Raw genomic sequence first — 17993 nt, 5'->3', positions numbered from 1 at the left:
AAAAAAAAAAAAGAGTGCCCAGTTAGTTTGTGGGTAGCGTTGCAAAGATTTGAAGCCAGGCAATTTGATTTTACATCTGTACTCTAAACAATCACATGATGCTAAAAAAGGATGCTCATCAGACTGTTTCACATAATGGTGATAAATAGTAAATTATGATAAAGTCATAATACAGAAATACTCTACAGCCACTAAAGCTCATGTTGTAAGAAACCATTTATTGACAATGGAAATGTACTGCATGGAAGGCTGCATGAAAAGGCGAGTACAGTATGTTTTGTTTTCATATACCCGTTCTTGTATCTCTTGATAAGTGGAATGAAAACTGGAAAATTTGGATGATATGGTAACCTGTGGCTAACTCTGGGTGACATGACTGTGCATTATTTTCTTTGTGTTTTACCATGGGTTCCATGTTTTCTCAGTTAAGCCTGTATTTCTTTTGTAATCATAAAGAGCTTATTAAGCACTTGGACTTTAGATTACCAATCAAGTCTTATAGAGCATACCAATAGTGTTATTTCACAAAATTCCTCCATCTCAGGGGACAGTGGGAAGGTGTGGGGACAAAATGGCACATTTAAAATGTGGTTTATGGGGCGCCTGGGTGGCTCAGTCGTTAAGTGTCTGCCTTCGGCTCAGGTCATGATCTCAGGGTCCTGGGATCGAGCCCTGCATCGGGCTCCCTGCTCAGCGGGAAGCCTGCTTCTCCCTCTCCCACTCCCCCGCTTGTGTTCCCTCTCTCACTGTGTCTTTCTCTGTCAAATAAATAAATAAAATCTTTAAAAAAAAATGTGGTTTATGGAACCCTGCCACTTCTCCAACCTTCTGGATTTGGAGGAAGTGTATGGATATAGACCTTTAAGATGTGATGTCCATCACAGAAAAGTGAATATAATTAACACATGTAAAGCCAGTATCTATCTTTAAAAGAAGAAAGGTATTGCTTGACTTTACTTTTAATAATGGTAAAAGTCTTGAGAACACATAATGGAATTAAAAGAGTTGATATACAGAGTCAGATCAGTAGAACATGGGGTGTTGGCCTAAAAAAACAGTGATGCCAACAATTAAAACACCCTTGGACACCTATTTTATAGGCTTTAACACTGGGCATGCTTTAAAAAAAGCTAACTTCCATAGGGACAGGAACTACACTTGCCCAGAACATTTCAGGATAATTTGCGATAATTAAATGCACTGAAGAGTATTGTAAACACAGTGTCATGACCAAAACAAACTGAGATTCCTACCATGATCTCCTATATATTTTTATGATGCATAAGAGGGATTGGAGTCTTTAAACTGTAAAAAGTATTAGTGTATTCCTTATTTTTACTACTCTCTGTTAATGAGGAAAATGTTAAAATTAAAGGTTTTAAAATCACCCTTTGTATATCCTATAAGCATAAGATAATGACCAGAGAGAGGCCAAGGCGAGTTGTGATCCAGAGGACTCCCTCTGTACCCTTCCTTTGTTTTGGGTGGTACCTTCCTTTGAAGGTGTTGGTGTTGGGTGTTGGGTGTATGAGTGTGTGTGTGTGTGTATTTTTTGTGTGTACATACTAGTTGTTGTGAGTGTGTGTATGAATATGTATTTATGTGTGAGTATGTATTATATGTTTAAGTATGTGTTGTGTGTATATGTTGTATGAGTTATGTATTTGTGTATTGTGTGTTTAAGCGTGTTGTGTTTGTGTATGTAAATATGTTGTGTGTGATATGTATTATAAGTGTGTATATGCACATGTTGGGTGTATAGGTATGTTGTTGTGTATACTTATTTTTTTACATTTCAAGTTTCTATATAGATTCTAGTTAGTTAATATATGGTGTAATATTGGTTTTAGTAGAGTTTAGAGATTCATTATTTATAAAAACACCTAGTGCTCATCACAAGTGCCCTCCTTAAGCCCCATAACCCATTTAAACCATTCCCCCCCACCCCTCCAGCAACCCTCAGTTCCTTCTCTATAGTCTGTGTTATGGTTTGCCTACCTCTTTTTTTTCTTTCCCCTATATTCATCTGTTTTGTTTCTTAAATTCCACATATGAGTGAAACCACATGGTATTTGTCTTTCTCTGACTGATTTTGCTTAGTGTAATACACCCCAGCTCCATCCACCTCATTGCAAAGGACAAGATTTCATTCTTTTTTATGGCTGAGTAATATTCCATTGCATATATATACCACATCTTCTTTATCCATTCATCAGTTGATGGACAGTTGATGGGCTCTTTCCATGATTTGGCAACTGTTGATGATGCTGCTATAAACATCCAGGTGATGTGCCCCTTTGAATCAGTATTATTGTATTTTGTATATTTAAATATGTGTGTCATGTGCTCCCACAGTGTCCATTATAGGATACAGTATGTGGTTAGTTTGTATTAATTAAGTAAATATTAGGGAATAGATTTTAAAAATTGAAGTATAATTAACATACCGTGTAATATTATTTTCTGGTCCACAATGGGAAATATTTCTTTTTTTAAAAAGATTTTATTTATACTTATTTGAGAGAGATCAAGAGAGCACAAGCAGAGGGAGGAGCAGAGGGAGAGAGAGAGGAGAGGGGGAGAGTGAAAGGGAGAAGCAGGACCCCGGGATCATGAACTGAGCCAAAGGCAGATGCTTAACCGGCTGAGCCACCCAGGTGCCCCAATGGGGAACATTTCTTAAGTAGATATTTTTAGATTTTTTTTTTAAGATTTTATTTATTTATTTGAGAGAGAGAATGAGAGACAGAGAGCACGAGAGGGAAGAGGGTCAGAGGGAGAAGCAGACCCCCCCCGCTGAGCAGGGAGCCCGATGCGGGACTCGATCCCGGGACTCCAGGATCATGATCTGAGCCGAAGGCAGTTGCTCAACCAACTGAGCCACCCAGGCGCCCCTAGATGGGTTTTGAGATGGGTTTTAAGTAGATATTTTTTATGGGTTCTGGATGTGTTTGAGCTGCAGAGGAATTCTGTTTTCAGCCAGTGTCTAATGATGGCGGAACACCTACTTGGGACATTTTGGTTCAATTCTGCCTGGGCTGCATATAAACATTTGGAGATTTGATGTAGTTTGCAGCTATAAAACTTCCTTGTCTCCCTACTTGGAATAGACATATTTTAAAAGATCACTTTATAAAGATCACCTTCTTGTTCTAGTGTAACCATCACTGAAAAAATAATTTTCCTTTGATCCCTTCATTTTCCTGATACCCAAATCACATCCATTATTTTTGCTTTTTCTTCTAAGGGTATAAATTTGGCTACAATTTTTCAAACAATCAAGCTACGTTGGCCTCCCCTGTCTGTGAAATAGTTTGTATATAGTGCCATCTAGTGTGCAGAAAGCAGAAAATCCAAAGCAAATAACGCAAACAATTCAATTTTTGAAACAAGTACTTTGGCTTTGGGTGATGAAGAGATTGGAGAAACAATTACCAATTCATTGATTTGAATCACATTTGCACCTCTTGTAAATAACTACCTATTTCAGAGAAAAGACTTGGCTTATTGAGAATGTCAATACTTATTAAGCCGTAAGATGTAGAGATTTTTCTAGTTTTTAGTTAGAGCTTTTACATGACCAAGGATCACTATAACTCACATGATCAAACACCTTAAAAAGAAAACCCTTTTATTCTTAGAGCAGAGTCTTTTTTTTTTCAATAAATACTTTTCTATAGACGTACGTAATAAAATTAGATATGTATTTCCATTGGAAAACATTCCTTAATAATTGACTTAAAACTTTTTGGAGAGATGCGAGAATGTGTTCTGACTTTTTGACATCCAGAGTGAGAACATTGTACCTCCTTGTTGTTCCTTGTCAGCAGCCCATTTTTGTTGATCTCTACAGATGTGTCCTAGTGGTATCTCCTGCTACTAAACAAAAGGGCTAGACTGGACCATCACCAGCAGTAAAATGATATCACTGAACAGATCCAGTGGCCATTTTGTAGGGAGTGGCAAGAGGCAAGATGGCCATCGAGGCCTGGAATATTAGTCTGTCTGAGATCAAATAGTAGTAAAAATAGTATTAGTTTCCTATCCTACAGTTTTAGGGATAGAGAACTTTTATATGTGGTTTGTGCCATTATGCTGTATCTTTACACTCTAGGAAAGAACAGAAAGGAGGAAAAGTAACAGAGGGTGGTGGGCTCTGGGTCATGGTACTGCATTCCTCTGACAGAGCCCCTTTGGGATTTTGTTGGTAGGCAGAACTCAACAGGGCTGCTTCTTTTAATACAACTGATGAGCACCCACTTCCAGTTAGGAGGAATATCTGTGTTGATACCACCCAAGAATGAGCCCATTCTCAGATAATATTAACCTATAAAGTTTTGTTATGGATCAGGGGAGGTATTTGAGAAGCTGTGACATGAGCTTCCACTGCTTTCTCTTCTCTGGGTCTTTTTTACCCATGAGTTGCCTGGCCTCTTTGCATTATTTGCTCTTTTCACTCTTTCCAGAGAGCTTTCTCCAGCTTGCTTCTCTTTACATTCTTCTTCAGAGCCATTCAGCACCTTCCACTACCATTAAAATTCAGATGAGTCCAGAATCTCTCTCCAATTCCAGTATCTGTGTCAAATTCCAGCTGCACCTGCCAGTTGGATATCTCCAGAATTTTTGGTCACTCAGAACTGCAAACTGTACCTGTCCAAAAAACACCCTCAATTTATCTAAGTGCCAATTCTCCTCCCAGTGCCTCAGTTCTTGTGGATGGCCCTCAACCTCCCATGCAGTTAACTCTTCTGCCCACCTGACTTCTTGCTCTTCTTTGCCCTCCGCAGCCAATAGTCCCCAATTTGGAGATTGGAAACTTGCTCTCACGTGCTCCTTTTCCTCTTGGGTCTTGCTGGTATATCTGATGAGATCTCCTCTGTGGCTCTAGTTCTGCCCTCTGTTTTACACACAACTGTCATATTTAATATTTTGAAACATGTTCCAGTCTGTCATGTAATGAATTGTGTCCCCCCCATTCGTATGTTGAAACCCTAACACCCAATATCTCTGAATGTGACTGTATTAGGGATTACCTTTGCAGAGTTAATTAAGTCAAAATGAGTCATTAGAGTGAGCCCTAATCCAATATGATGGGTGTCCTTACTAAAAGAGGGAATTGAGACACAGATATTTACAGAGGAAAGACCATATTAAGACACAGAAAGAAGATCTACAAGCCAACTAGAGGCCTCAGAAGAAATCAACCTGCCAACACCTTGGTCTCAGAATACTGCCTCCAAGAAAGCCTTCTGGCTCAAGCTACATCAACTCTTCCCTGGATCTCCAGCCTGCTTGGCCTACCTAGGAATTCAAACTTCCCAGCCCCAAATCATGTGAACCAATTCTTTAAAATAAATCTCTTCTTATACATGCATGTGTGTGTGTGTGTGTGTGTGTGTATGTGTGTCTGTGTGTGTGTGTTAGTTCTGGTTCTCTGGAGAACCCCAATACACATTCTAAATCAAAACCTATAATTGCTCCTTTATAATGCAAAATACAGTGCCAAATCCTTAGCTTAGTATTCAAAGTCCTCCACAATAATGCCCCAAAGTCGCATTCCAACTATAGTTTATACTACTTTCTTTCAACTATCCTTTGATCAACATGTTAACAGTAACATTTATTGAAAATCAACTATTTAACAGTTAACAAACTTTTTAAACCTAAAAGCATAAACTGGACTCAGACTGGATTCAGATCCAGCAATTTACTTGATCTCCCTAAGCTTCAGTTTCTTCATCTGTAAAATGGGAATCATTCATCCAATTCTACAAATAGTTATTAAATGACTGTAAGTGACATAAGTACAATCATGACATTGCTGGACATTATAGAATGGCTGTTCAGGGTTGTCCTCTAACTCCTCCACGCTGGTGCTGTTTACTGGGAGGAAGGCTGAGGGAAGAGTAGATTTAAGGAAGGCAGTGAATCAAGAACGTTGGGCCACATCTCAGTTGAGATGCCCCTTAGACATACAAGGGGAGATGAGAAGTAAGCCGCAGAAAATATATTAAATGGAGCTCTAAGATTAGGACAAGGCTGGTGATAGAAAACCCAGAGTGATTTGCCTTGAGATGCATTTAGGGCCATGGGCTAAAAAACATAAATTTCGATGTGTGGTGTTATATAAGCCAATCGGAGAAAATGCTCCCAAAGGAGTTAATGATCAGCTTTGTGAAATATAATGAGAAATTCCACTTATGGGATAGCTATATGAGGAGCATACTGGTGAAAACTACCTTAAAAAAATTTAAAGCCTCTGGAAATGTCTTAAGGGCATATAGCAAATAAATATTTATTCAAAGATACACTAAATCTTGGTAAGAACAGTGAGAGCCTGTGACATTTGAGCTATGGCCTGCTCCCTCCACCTGACCCCACCCCCACCTAGCTCAGCTTGGCAGAAGCTCCATTCCAATCAGGTTTGGCCAAAAAGACAGGACTCCCTCCTGTCTCCCTCTGCCAGCTTCCAATCAAGGCAGCAGGTATTTCAGTGGGAGACATAGGACACCAGCATTTCTCATCCTCTCCAACTCTGTGTTTAAGAGGTTAAATTCCTAGTTGAGTGTGACCAAGAGGTCAAGGCTTCCCTTCCTCCATCCAGCTCCCACTTACAGGGTAAGGCTCTACCCCAGTGAGAATATTGGATTCCTAAATATTTTTACACGAATTCACTTGGAGGACATTGGTTCTACTCTGAAAGAAGCAAGCCAGGAAGATCACAGTTACCACTCTACCCAGTGCCCAGAGTATGGCTCAGATATTTTGCTCAGGGCAGGAGATGTTACACAAGAACAGAGCTGCAAATTTTTCACCAAAGGAATTAATTTTATTTAAAACACAGTGTGGGGATGTTCAAGCCTAAGAGCATTCTCAAAAACCATGGCTCCTCTTAATTAAGAGCAATAAGCTAAACCACAGGTCAGCTGGTTTATCAGAGAAAATCAGGCAAAAAGGCATCAAATAAGATCCTGCCTGGGGTCAGAACAAAGCTTTAAAGATCGGCCCCCAAACTACCCGTGTCTGAAATTAATTGGAATAGACTGCAGAGCAATTTGTGCCCCAGGCATAATAAAAAATAATAGAGCAACCAGTCAGCAATTATTGGAGCCTAACAGCTGGGTGTAATACCAAATGAAGCACACAGCATAACTGAGAGATCAGTGGGAGAGAAGGTCAAAGGGAATCGTGCTAAAACTGTGTTATCCCAGGGTGGCTGTGTGCACACCAAGGCTACACTTTCTGAGGAGTGACACCAAAGGCTTCAAACAGTAGGGGAAAAGAGACCTCACTAAAATAGTCTAGCCAAATCACTAACCAACCAAACAACCAAACAAAAACAACAAAGCAAGACCGGGAGAGGGGGTAAGGGAAATCATTATCCACAGCTGCTACAATGCATTTCCTAAAACAAAAATACGAGATAGGCAAAGAAGCAGGAAAGTATGACCTACATACTGGGGGGAAAAGGAGGGAATGGAAATGGCCTGTGAAAGATTTCAGACTGCACAAAGGCTTCCAAGCTGCCATTATAAATATGTTCAACGAACTAAGGGAGAATACGATTAATGTAAGGGAAGATATGATGACTCTCATCAGCAAGAGAATCAATAAAGAGATAAACATTATAAAAAAGAGTATCAAATGGAAATTTTGGAGTTAAAAATACAGTAACTAAAGTGAAAAAACACTAGATGGGCTTGACAGTAGATATGAACAGAAGAATAAGAGAATTTGAAGAGAGATCAATATAGATTATGTAATCTGAAAAAAAAAGAATGAATAAAAATGAATGGAAAATTGCAGAGAAATGTGGGACACCATTAAGTACAGCAACATATGTGTATTGGGAGTACCAGAAGGAGAGAGGAAAAGGAGCATAAAAAATATTTGAGTAAATGACAGCTGAAAGCCCCAAATTTGCTGAAAACATTCACCTACACATCCAAGTAATTAAACAAAGTCCAAGCAGGATACACAGTCTAGAAAAAGATCTACACCAAGACCCATCATGGTAGGTAAAAATACTGAAAGCCAGAAACAAAGAGAAACCTGGAAAGCAGCAAGAGTAAAAAGAGTCAAGGGCCTCCCACAAGCTAGTGACTGGGGAGTACCTCTCCTCCAGCTGGGGTCTGGCTTCCTTCCACCTTCCCTGAATCCCTCAGATTAGATCACTCTTCCAGTACTAACAAAGCAGTGACTACTTCACCTTTTATAACTCATTTCACTTGTAGATGGGTTTGGGCACATATTTTGTGGGATCCAGTGCAAAAATGAGGGGTCCCTGTTCTAAATTTATTAAGGAATTCAAGATGATGGTAGCAAAGCATTAGCATCAAGCTCAGGAAACTTCTGGGCACTGAGTTCTGAATGGCACAAGTCACATGCCCACGAAGCTGGCCCTGCTTAGTTGCTCATTCAATGTCTTTCTTACTAGATCTTAAGAATTATGCAGACAGAGTCCATAGGTTTGTCTCTCTTGCTCACCACTAAATCCTTTTGTCTTTCCCAGGACCTCAGGGGCCACTCAGTCAGTCTGTCAGCATACGGAAGCTCCCTAATTCAGCCTACCTGTTTTGTTTGGATGTAAAAACATAGGTAATAATTGCTCCACTGTATGGAAATTATTACATTTTTCATTTATAAAACTTCATCTTTCACTGTGTTTTAGCATGTTGGCCTTTTCAGAAGAGTATAGACAGCTTCTGCCTGATTATTATACATTTACATTGCTGTTCTTAAATAACTTCATATGTATAGACCTACTGAACAGAATATGCCATTTTTCTGAGTTGACCTATTAGGTATGCATGTTTTAGTATTTTCGGTTTCATTTCACATTTACTTAAAAAGTATCCCACTGTATTAACCACTGTTAGCTTTGCTTTTAAGTACTCATACATTTCTAGACTTCTGAACTTTTTGATGAAAAATTACCTTAGCTTTGGATTCCATTTACAAAACTTACACTTCAGACATCTCCATCTTCTCTACTATGTGTATGGTTGGTTACAACAGGTGTGAACAGGTAGATGGTAGGGACTAGACAGGTTGGGTCTTTGGAAATCTACAAACTTCTCTGTGTCTATTTCATTCCTAATGAAATAAGGATACTACACTTGCCTCACAAATTTTATTGAAGATATTTACAGGCACCTAGGAGGGTCACTAACACAGATATGCAATGGATGTCACACTTCCATCCCTCTCATGTGGCACGGGAATGCTTGGATCTGCATGAGATACTATGATCTGTTTCTTGATCCACACAAGTTTCCATTGCTAAGTAAGAATTACTGAATGCTTCATGATTCTTAAAATTCTTCTGATTCAAGCATGTTAATAATTAGCATGTCTCATTAATCACATTCCTGCTGCATCAACAGAGATTTAGCTCATACTAATTTCATGTTGCAAAAGCGTGCCTTCTGAAAAGATGGAACTGCAAAATTCTCAATGAAACGCAACTTTTCAATGCATATGTACACCAAACATTTTAAATAAAGAATTTCATTATACTTTTTAAAAAGCATTTAATCCCAGGGGCCCCTGAGTGGTACAGTCAGTTAAGCGTCCGACTCTTGTTTTCGGCTCAGGTCCTGATCTCAGGGTCATGAGACTGAGTCCTGTGTCAGGCTCTGAACTCAGCGAGGAGTCTGCTAGAGTTTCTCTCTCCTTCTCCCTCTGCCCCTCCCCGTGCACTCTCTCTCTCTCTCTCTCTCTCTCTAGAATAGATGGATAAATCTTTAGAAAATAAATAAATAAAATTTTAAAAAGTATTTAATCCTATGACTCACTTAGCGATCTTTAGTTTAATGAAGTTAGCAGGCTAATACCTGGCTTATTAAGCATCAATGATCTTTACTAACGTACTTTTCCTTATTAAATACAAAATAAACCACTATAAACTATAGTCACAATCATCAGATGAAAGCCACTGAGCAAGTAGATTAGCTATAAAAAAAAGAGTTTATTAAAAAAATAGACAACATATATAAACATCTTTTTCAGTCACAAGGCTTCATAATACAGCATAACAGGCTCAGGCCTTAAATTTCTGCAGTGGGAGCACCTTCAACGTTGACTAATAGTAATCAGCTTAATTTTTCTTTCAACGAGCTAGTAAGTCTACATGATAATAAATAACCAGATTCTGCTAAATATACTAATACACATAGAAAATCGCAAATATACAACAGATCTCAGCAAAACACAACTATTTGCCATCACGTGAGATTGAATCCTTGTATCGCAATTATCTTTTTAATGTAGCTTCGTTTCTAAATTCATCATAATGTAGAGTTGACTAAAATGAAGCTACATGGGAGCAGGAACAGGGCAGAGGGACGAGACTGATGAAGACCCACCACTACCCTCCACCCCTCACTCACACACACACGCACACACACAAACGATGTTTTGGCAGAAGTGAAACTGCGAGTTTCTATACTTCTTTCATGTGCTATTTTAGGCATGTATTTCCTTTACCTTTAGCAGGAAATAATGCCCTCAAATGACTGCATATATAATGAAGCAGCCAACCATAGTTTCAAATGTGATACAGTTTTGAGGAAATAAAATTTTGATTTCGTACTTCAACAATCTCCCAAAAGTGAAGCCAAATCAGAGAATGGACCATAATATGACAAAACAAAGTTAAGTACCTGAGATTTTGCTGCAAGAATTTTAAACCCAAGATTGTTTTCCTTGGGGTAGAATGCACTTATGTTAACATAATCCTTTCATGCTCTGTCCACCATCTTCTGGGGCATACCTGCCAAGTCACTTGATGTTTCTAGTGGCCAAATAATATCATTTTCTTTTTTTCTGCTATAGGTAGATATTTTATCACAGCTGATTTAAATTGCTGACATTTCAGTTATTCAGTAAACCTTAACCAAGGTAAAATTTTAAATGAAATGTCAAGCGATATTTATAATTTGGTTTTTCCTTATGTGCAAAATTTTAAGTATTTATTGTCATCCAAAATAACCACATTCTAGTGACAGAAGGGAAGCATAATGAATTTAACAAAGAACCCAGACAAATTTACAAGCTCCTGGATAGTATTTCTGTAGTTTAATAACTCAGTAGTCTATTTGTATCATAGAGGTATGATTTTATAAAATGACTCATAAAATCATTTAAAATCCTGATCTGCTACCCTAAATCCATTTAAAAGCCCGTATCTGAAAATAAACCATGTTTCTCATTTCCACCATATCAGCTTATCTTAGCAGATGTCTAACTTTTATCCACAATTTACTAAAACATGAAGATAACTACAAAATACTTAAATTCTAACAGTGTTGCCGTTTCTTGATTTGGCAGTGTTTCTCTCTAATGGTATTTGGGACTGTTAAAATAACCATACATTTATAGAGAGAAAAATAAAATTAAATGACATGAATGTTTACAATACGTGAATACATATGTCACTTAATTTTTAAAAATCCTACTACGAAATGAAAAAGCTTTATAGTCTGGATACCAAATAAGTGGCTACTGATAAAACAAGAACCATTTCTATGGGAAGAACCCACAGATTAGCCTCGCTCAGGTGGACATAATGTGGTTTTAGCCAAATGCCCATGACTGACCTTTTAAAAATCTGTTTTGGGATTCTGATGGGTAACATTTTTAGAAGTTACATTCAGTAAAACGTTTACAAGTTACATTCAGCAAAATTTCCTCAAAGAGAGAAATAGGCATAATCCGTGTGACACCTGGACATCTCTATGCATGACAAACCTACTGCTCAGTTCAGGGGTGTCATTGGCTCTCCATCTATTCTAGTCTTTAATTTTTTTTAAATAGATACCTTTAGTGACTATATCACATTATTCTTGGCTTTTTGTTGCACAAATAACAAAAAAAGAGAAAGAAATAAAAAAAAAGAAAGAGAAGGAAGGAAAGGCAAATGGGAAGAAAATGAAGGGAGGGACAAACATGGCGCACCTCATCCCGATTTGGGTTTTGGGGGATGTCAATGAGAACCAATGAAGCATTACAACTATGCTTCAGGTAATTCTACCCAGCATAGCTTTACATTGCTGCACGTTTCTTGTCTTACACGCGTGTGCATTTCAAGTTACTAGGTAAGAATCCAGTAGCAAAAAAAAACAACAGCTAACAGCAATCACATACACTTTTCCGAGAAGGTTGACATCCATTACTACTTTAGTAACATGGCCACAGCTTTCGAAAACACAGCAGCATGAAACAGTTCAAAGGTAGACACGCTGTTTTAATTTGTTCACCTTAAACACAAAACAAAGAAATGCTCGAACAACATAAGGCACTTAAGACAGAAACTCCTTCTCCAGGTGATGCACAGACGGTTGGCTAGCTCGGCTCTTCATGCTGCACAAAGGCACCGTGCCGTCCCTGCTCTGGCCTTCGGCGTCAGCGTCCAGGAGGGAAGGCACGTGGGGTGTAGTTCTGTCCCGGGCCCCAGGGGGACCAGCGCTGGTGGGTCCCGGACTCCGCCCGGCAGAGTGCGCCTGCGCGGCGGGCTGCGACTCCGTGCGGCTTCGGAAGGACGCAAGGCGAGGCGGGGGCACGGGGGTGCCGGCTCTTTGTTTTTCAGGCGGGGCCTCTCTTGGCCGGTCACCGTGAGGACCAGCGGAGCACCGGGGCATCCCCAGAGCCCGCTCCGGGGGCAGGTCCGAGGCTCCGGGGGCTGAGCTGAGGGTTGCACCAGCTGCTCGAGAAAGCAAAGACGGTGTGCAATTAGACCGTGACTTCTAAGCCCGTCAACACCCAGACAAGCAACTAGGAGACCGGATCAATTAAGTAGTCACTTTCAAGTGAGCTTCAACAAAACACCCTCAACACACACCTTTTAAAACTATTGGGATACGGTGTGTGTTTGTTTATGAAGAAGTAACTGCAAGGTTGGAAAGAGTGTTTCTGCCAGGGAAACTAGAACCATAAACACAGCCGCATCGCCTTCATGGTGCTTGGGCCAACGATCGTTGTAACTGTTTTAGAAACAGGGGGGGTTTCCAGACGGATTAGATGAGAATAAAGGTTTTTTTGTTTTGTTTTGTTTTTAAATGAAGGGCACATGATGAAACTTCAGATTTTTCAGATTATCATCTGAAAAAATGGATGCCAGCAAGAAAGCAGTTAGATTTTAGATTTTATATCTTGCCCCTTCTTTCTTGTCCTGAAGACCAGATTCATCACCACTCTAGCAAATAATTATTGGCTTATAAGTAAGAGAAAAAGAATGGTTTCTCATGGGATTACTGTCCTAGGATTTCTCCTTGTTCAGTCATCAATTACTAATAGTCTACTGTATTACAAAAGAGTAATACATTTATCTAAAGACAATCGACAATAAACTGAAAAAAAAATCACTTCTGGGTAGGGCGCTGGAAGAGCAGAGGAAAAGAAAGAGAATGGAAACAGTTTCAGTTTTAATATACTTTACAACTAACCATACAGATAACACTGTACAACCTAAAAAGCATTTTTCATATACATGACCTCATTTAATACTCATGATATATATTTGTAATTATCTTTATATACAAAAGAAATAACAGTCAACCCCTGCACAGCGTGCCATTTGACTCTTCCCCCTGCTAAATTTCCACGTAAGCTGAGCAATGACGGCGGGTGACGCAGAAGACCGCCTATCACAGGGGAGGCTAGGTGACCAGTTTCAGCTCCAGCTCTCCCAACTAATCATTGGTTCAGATGTGGGCAAATGACCTGTCCTCTCTACTGTGAGGGGCTTGGGGCAGTTATCCCCCACCTGCTTGTTCTGTTTCAGTTTGCTATTATATACTGACGTTGCTGAGATCAAATTATGCTTTTCCTGGAATTCAAATAATAAAGTCAAATAAAAGAGCAGGGTAAAATTCAAGGAGCTGTATTAACTGTGCAAACAAGCTTGTAAATGTAATCACTTGGAAAAGATACAAGCAGATATCCACACAACTTTACATTCTAATCTCTATAGTGGTGATTTGTACTTTGATCCAACTAATGCAACCTACTTGGGGTCTGAAAAGCATTTCCATCGGACAGGGTTCGTCTGTGATGTGATGCTCGTTCTTTCGAAGAAGCATAATAAGGCACATTCCCCCACGTTTGCTCTAGGAAAGGAGGAGACAGGTTTTTCCATCGACTATGATCAGTCTCAAGTCTCGGCATGGAGGTTGGCTCAAGACTACATCCTCCGATGGCAACGCAAAAATCTGGAGTGGGCATCTCGGGGTCCGAAGCAATGTGTGAGCTGCCCTCGGACAACTCTTCACTGTCGGTCTGTAGCAAGCACTTTGTGGAAAGAGAGGGCATGGACAGAAGGCTCATGGCGCTTGGTGGAGGGAGTAAGGGTGGGCTGCTGGCCCTCTCGCCCGTAGACAGTGGCCTTGTGGAAGGACTGGCCCCACCTCGGGACTTGGGAGCCCACTGGAAGATCCCCTCACGTTTCTTCTTTTCTTCTTTGGGCAACAGTTCTTCGGCAGCCTGTGCTTTATTGAGCTCTCTGATATCCAGCCCCAGAGCGACTGACGCCAGCAACATGGTGCAGGTATACAGAGCGGACTCTGTCTTCTTCCTCTGGGGGGATCTGCTTCGATTATTTGTAGGGGTCACCTGAGGCGTGCCGGCAGCAGGGCTCAAAGACGGTCCCTCCTCCCAGCTTCCAGGTTCCACTGGATTCTCTCTCTGGCCATCTTTCCAAAGAGGTAGATCAACGTAGGCTTGACTAGGCGATTTTATTTGCTTTGGTTTTCTGTGCTCTGATCCATCAGGGGAAAGTCTTGGCTCTTCTGAAGCACCTGAACAAAGATAATAAGTACACACGTTAAGTATAATTTACAGGAAAAATCATTAAAACTGTACAATAAGGCTAAAATCTAATAAATATTCTAAGTCAAAGCACATGGAGTCCTTTTCAGCTCAGCAAACCGTTCATCCAGAAGTACCCGAAGGAAAGGGGGCCTAGGGCACAGAACTCAAGGTTCCCTACAGAGGAACCGGCAAGCACATCATCTGCTGTTCCCTATCCTTCAGGAAATCGTTCTTCACTGGCATGGGCAATACAATTATTATAGGAAAAAGTCATCAAGATACAGAAATGCACACACATCCACGCAGGTCCCGTAATGTGTCAGACAAAACGTGCCCTTTGTCTCCTCTCAGTGTGTCGGACCCGGTTATCTGTAGCTCGCCTGTGTGTACAAGAACCGACAGACCCCAGGTCAGTGGTTCTCAAAGTGTGCCGCCTGGGCCCGAGCACCTGCATCACCTGGAAACTTGTAGAAATGTGAATTCCTGACCCACTCCCGACTATGGAATCAGAAATTCTAGGGCTGCAGCCCAGGGGTCTGTGTTTTAATAAGCCTTTATTCAAGTTTGGGAGCCCCTGTCAGAGAGGACGGTTCTCCAAAGAGGTCCCAAAGGGTAACAAATTAGATCAGCTGAAGAACAAGAGGCCTTTGTTATCACAGAGGTGCTTAGCAGTGAATGAACAAAAACAACAAACTCTTTAATCCATGTTCGAAGCAATCCAGGATAGAGCCTCCAGTGATTTCTCCAGTATTATGTCCTATTACACCTGCAGTGTGCTCTAGAATGCAGACAAGCCAAGACACCGGCTTCGCCCCCAACAAGCTGGTGGTGCTCTCCCCGTCATTGCTGTGCTTTGGGGTGCCCTCTTCTTCCTCTGTCTGGCCTCCTTCCACCTTCTCACACTCACCCCAAGCTCCCTTTTCCCCCAGAAAGCCCTCTCTCAAAGTACCACCTGATGCTAACGCTGCCTAAGGTGGCCCATCCCCCCACACACAATCTCAGCTTCCTCTGAAGCCCCCCCCACCCTTGCATCTTTCTGTTTTTGTACTTTTAGATCACAATCCAGATGTGCATGCCTGCAGATGGTAGGCTTCTGACCACCTGTTTGTCTTTTTAAATTTGGAATAGTACTTTCATCACATAGGCACGAAATGCATTTGGGTGTAATGAATATGTATTACACATGTGCCCAGGACACGTGACAGGTAACAAATTATCAACCCATCATTTAAAAAACAAGAGTGGGGGATGCTATCAACAAGTGAAATTCATTGGCTTAAAAGTATATTGAGCATTTCCTAATATCCATTGTAACCTTCCCTTCCCTTACCCTTACCCTTATGTAGGTAAATATCTACATAAGATCAAAATGTGTCCTTTTGGGATTCATGTAGGCATTTGACAGATGGTGAGTGTTTGCTGTGTTCCAGGCATTGGGAGTGGTAAACAAAACTAATAAAATCCTTGACATTCCAGTTTGGGAATGAAACAGAACACAAACATTAAGGGTGTCAATGTAGACAAATAAGAATTTCAGATAAGAGCTATGAATAAATAAGACTGGGTCATGAGACACAGGGATGGGGTGGGATGCTGCTTCAGCGTAGGTGGTCAGGGAAAGCTTTTAGGAAGTACTCGGGCTGAGACACAAATGCTTAGCAGGACAGGACCACACAGATGGGCGGTGGGAAGGGACCTACAGGTGGGACAGACAAGTGTAAACCTTCTCATTAACTCATCACGTGAACTTCAAGAGTTAACTTAATGGAGACTAAGCTGAGTCAGCCAAATATATCCTTGTATTTCCTCCAACTGTCCTTTGGAAGACTTATTAATGGGTCAGAACATTCTAAATAATAATAATAATAATAATAATAATAAAAGAATTGAGGGAAAAAAGGGTTCTCTGATTAATCTCTCTGATTAGTCACAAATAATGAAAAATACACTATAGGAAGAACAGTTTTATTATAATTAGTTGTTCTTCCTTAGTCTTCAAACCACATTTGAGAATAAATTGTAACATGTAATAAGAGGAGAACCTCTCACCTTCATAGGCAAGAATCAGAATACCATCATGAATGTGACAACAAGAAGCATTTAGCACCCATCTTGCATATACCCAAATGTACTTGTGCAGATATTTATACTGAAACCACATCCTCATGACAATGCAAAAGAGGAAAAGTGAACATGGGTAGTGAGTGATTGGATGCTTGTAAAATTAAGCACGGCACTGATGACAGATTCAAGAAACGGACACCGTGTTCTGCTAAAACATCTTTAATTTGGCCACAGTGTCAAAGGGCTATCGTAAATTGTCAAGTTTAAAGACCAATTTTCTTTTCTTTGGTGATGACAATCCTTGAGGTTTTTCAACAACATGTCTCTGCAACCTTTTAATATCTGAATATTGAATAGGCATACTAAATATTAAAAATAATTATGATTCATCTAAATTAAAGAGATTCCAATGTAATTCTCTCTAAGTGGTGGTTTTCCAGCTCCCTGGTGGTCTAGTGGCTAGGATTCTAAGTGGTGGTTTTCCATAGAGAACTGCTTGACAAAATTTCGTCCTCTTAAGAGGTGGCAAGGCAGCCAGGAGACCACCCCGAAATCTCAGGAGAATTTCAGGATGTCTATGTTTTCATAGTTGCTATCTCCTATACTACATTAACTTGATTCTACAGAATTAATTATGATACTAATTTTTCTGGTAGAGAATAGGAGTTACAAATTCCCAATGAATAATGTGGAGCCTAATTACTTTCCGTCATAAAGACTTACAGGACAGCAAGTAAGTTTTGAGCTTAAGAAAAGGTATAAGCAATGCTACCCTATGCTACTTGAAGGACCACATGAAACTATTAAAACAAAGCCTCTAGAAATTCTTAATCACAGGAAACAAACTGAGTGTTGTTGGAGTTGGGGGTGGGGTGGGAGGGATGGGGTGACTGGGTGATAGACACTGGGGAGGGTATGTGCTCTGGTAAGCGCTGTGAATTGTGCAAGACTGTTGAATCTCAGATCTGTACCTCTGAAACAAATAATGAAATATACGTTAAGAAAAAAAAAAAGAAGAAGAAGGTAGCGGGAGGGGAAGAATGAAGCGGGGGAAATCGGAGGGGGAGACGAACCATGAGAGACGATGGACTCTGAAAAACAAACAGGGTTCTAGAGGGGAG

General features: G+C 40.3%; 1 protein-coding gene across 1 annotated transcript in view; it reads right to left on the bottom strand.

Moving 5' to 3' along the window:
• Positions 1-9950: 9950 nt before the first annotated feature.
• Positions 9951-17993, bottom strand: part of MAP3K21 (mitogen-activated protein kinase kinase kinase 21) — a 58543-nt gene continuing 50500 nt past the window's right edge. Inside the window, exons 8-9 of the mRNA XM_081823166.1 lie at positions 14010-14827; positions 9951-12703 (exon numbers count right to left, since the gene is read on the bottom strand). Coding sequence (XP_081679292.1) covers positions 12303-12703; positions 14010-14827 — 1219 coding nt within the window. The 3' untranslated portion in view covers positions 9951-12302. The remainder of the gene's footprint in view (positions 12704-14009; positions 14828-17993) is intronic.

Source organism: Leptonychotes weddellii, chromosome 6 (genome assembly GCF_054177405.1).
Source record: "Leptonychotes weddellii isolate Sample4059 chromosome 6, ASM5417740v2, whole genome shotgun sequence".
NCBI classification, from domain to species: domain Eukaryota; kingdom Metazoa; phylum Chordata; class Mammalia; order Carnivora; family Phocidae; genus Leptonychotes; species Leptonychotes weddellii.
This window is presented reverse-complemented; position numbering and strand designations above follow the sequence as displayed.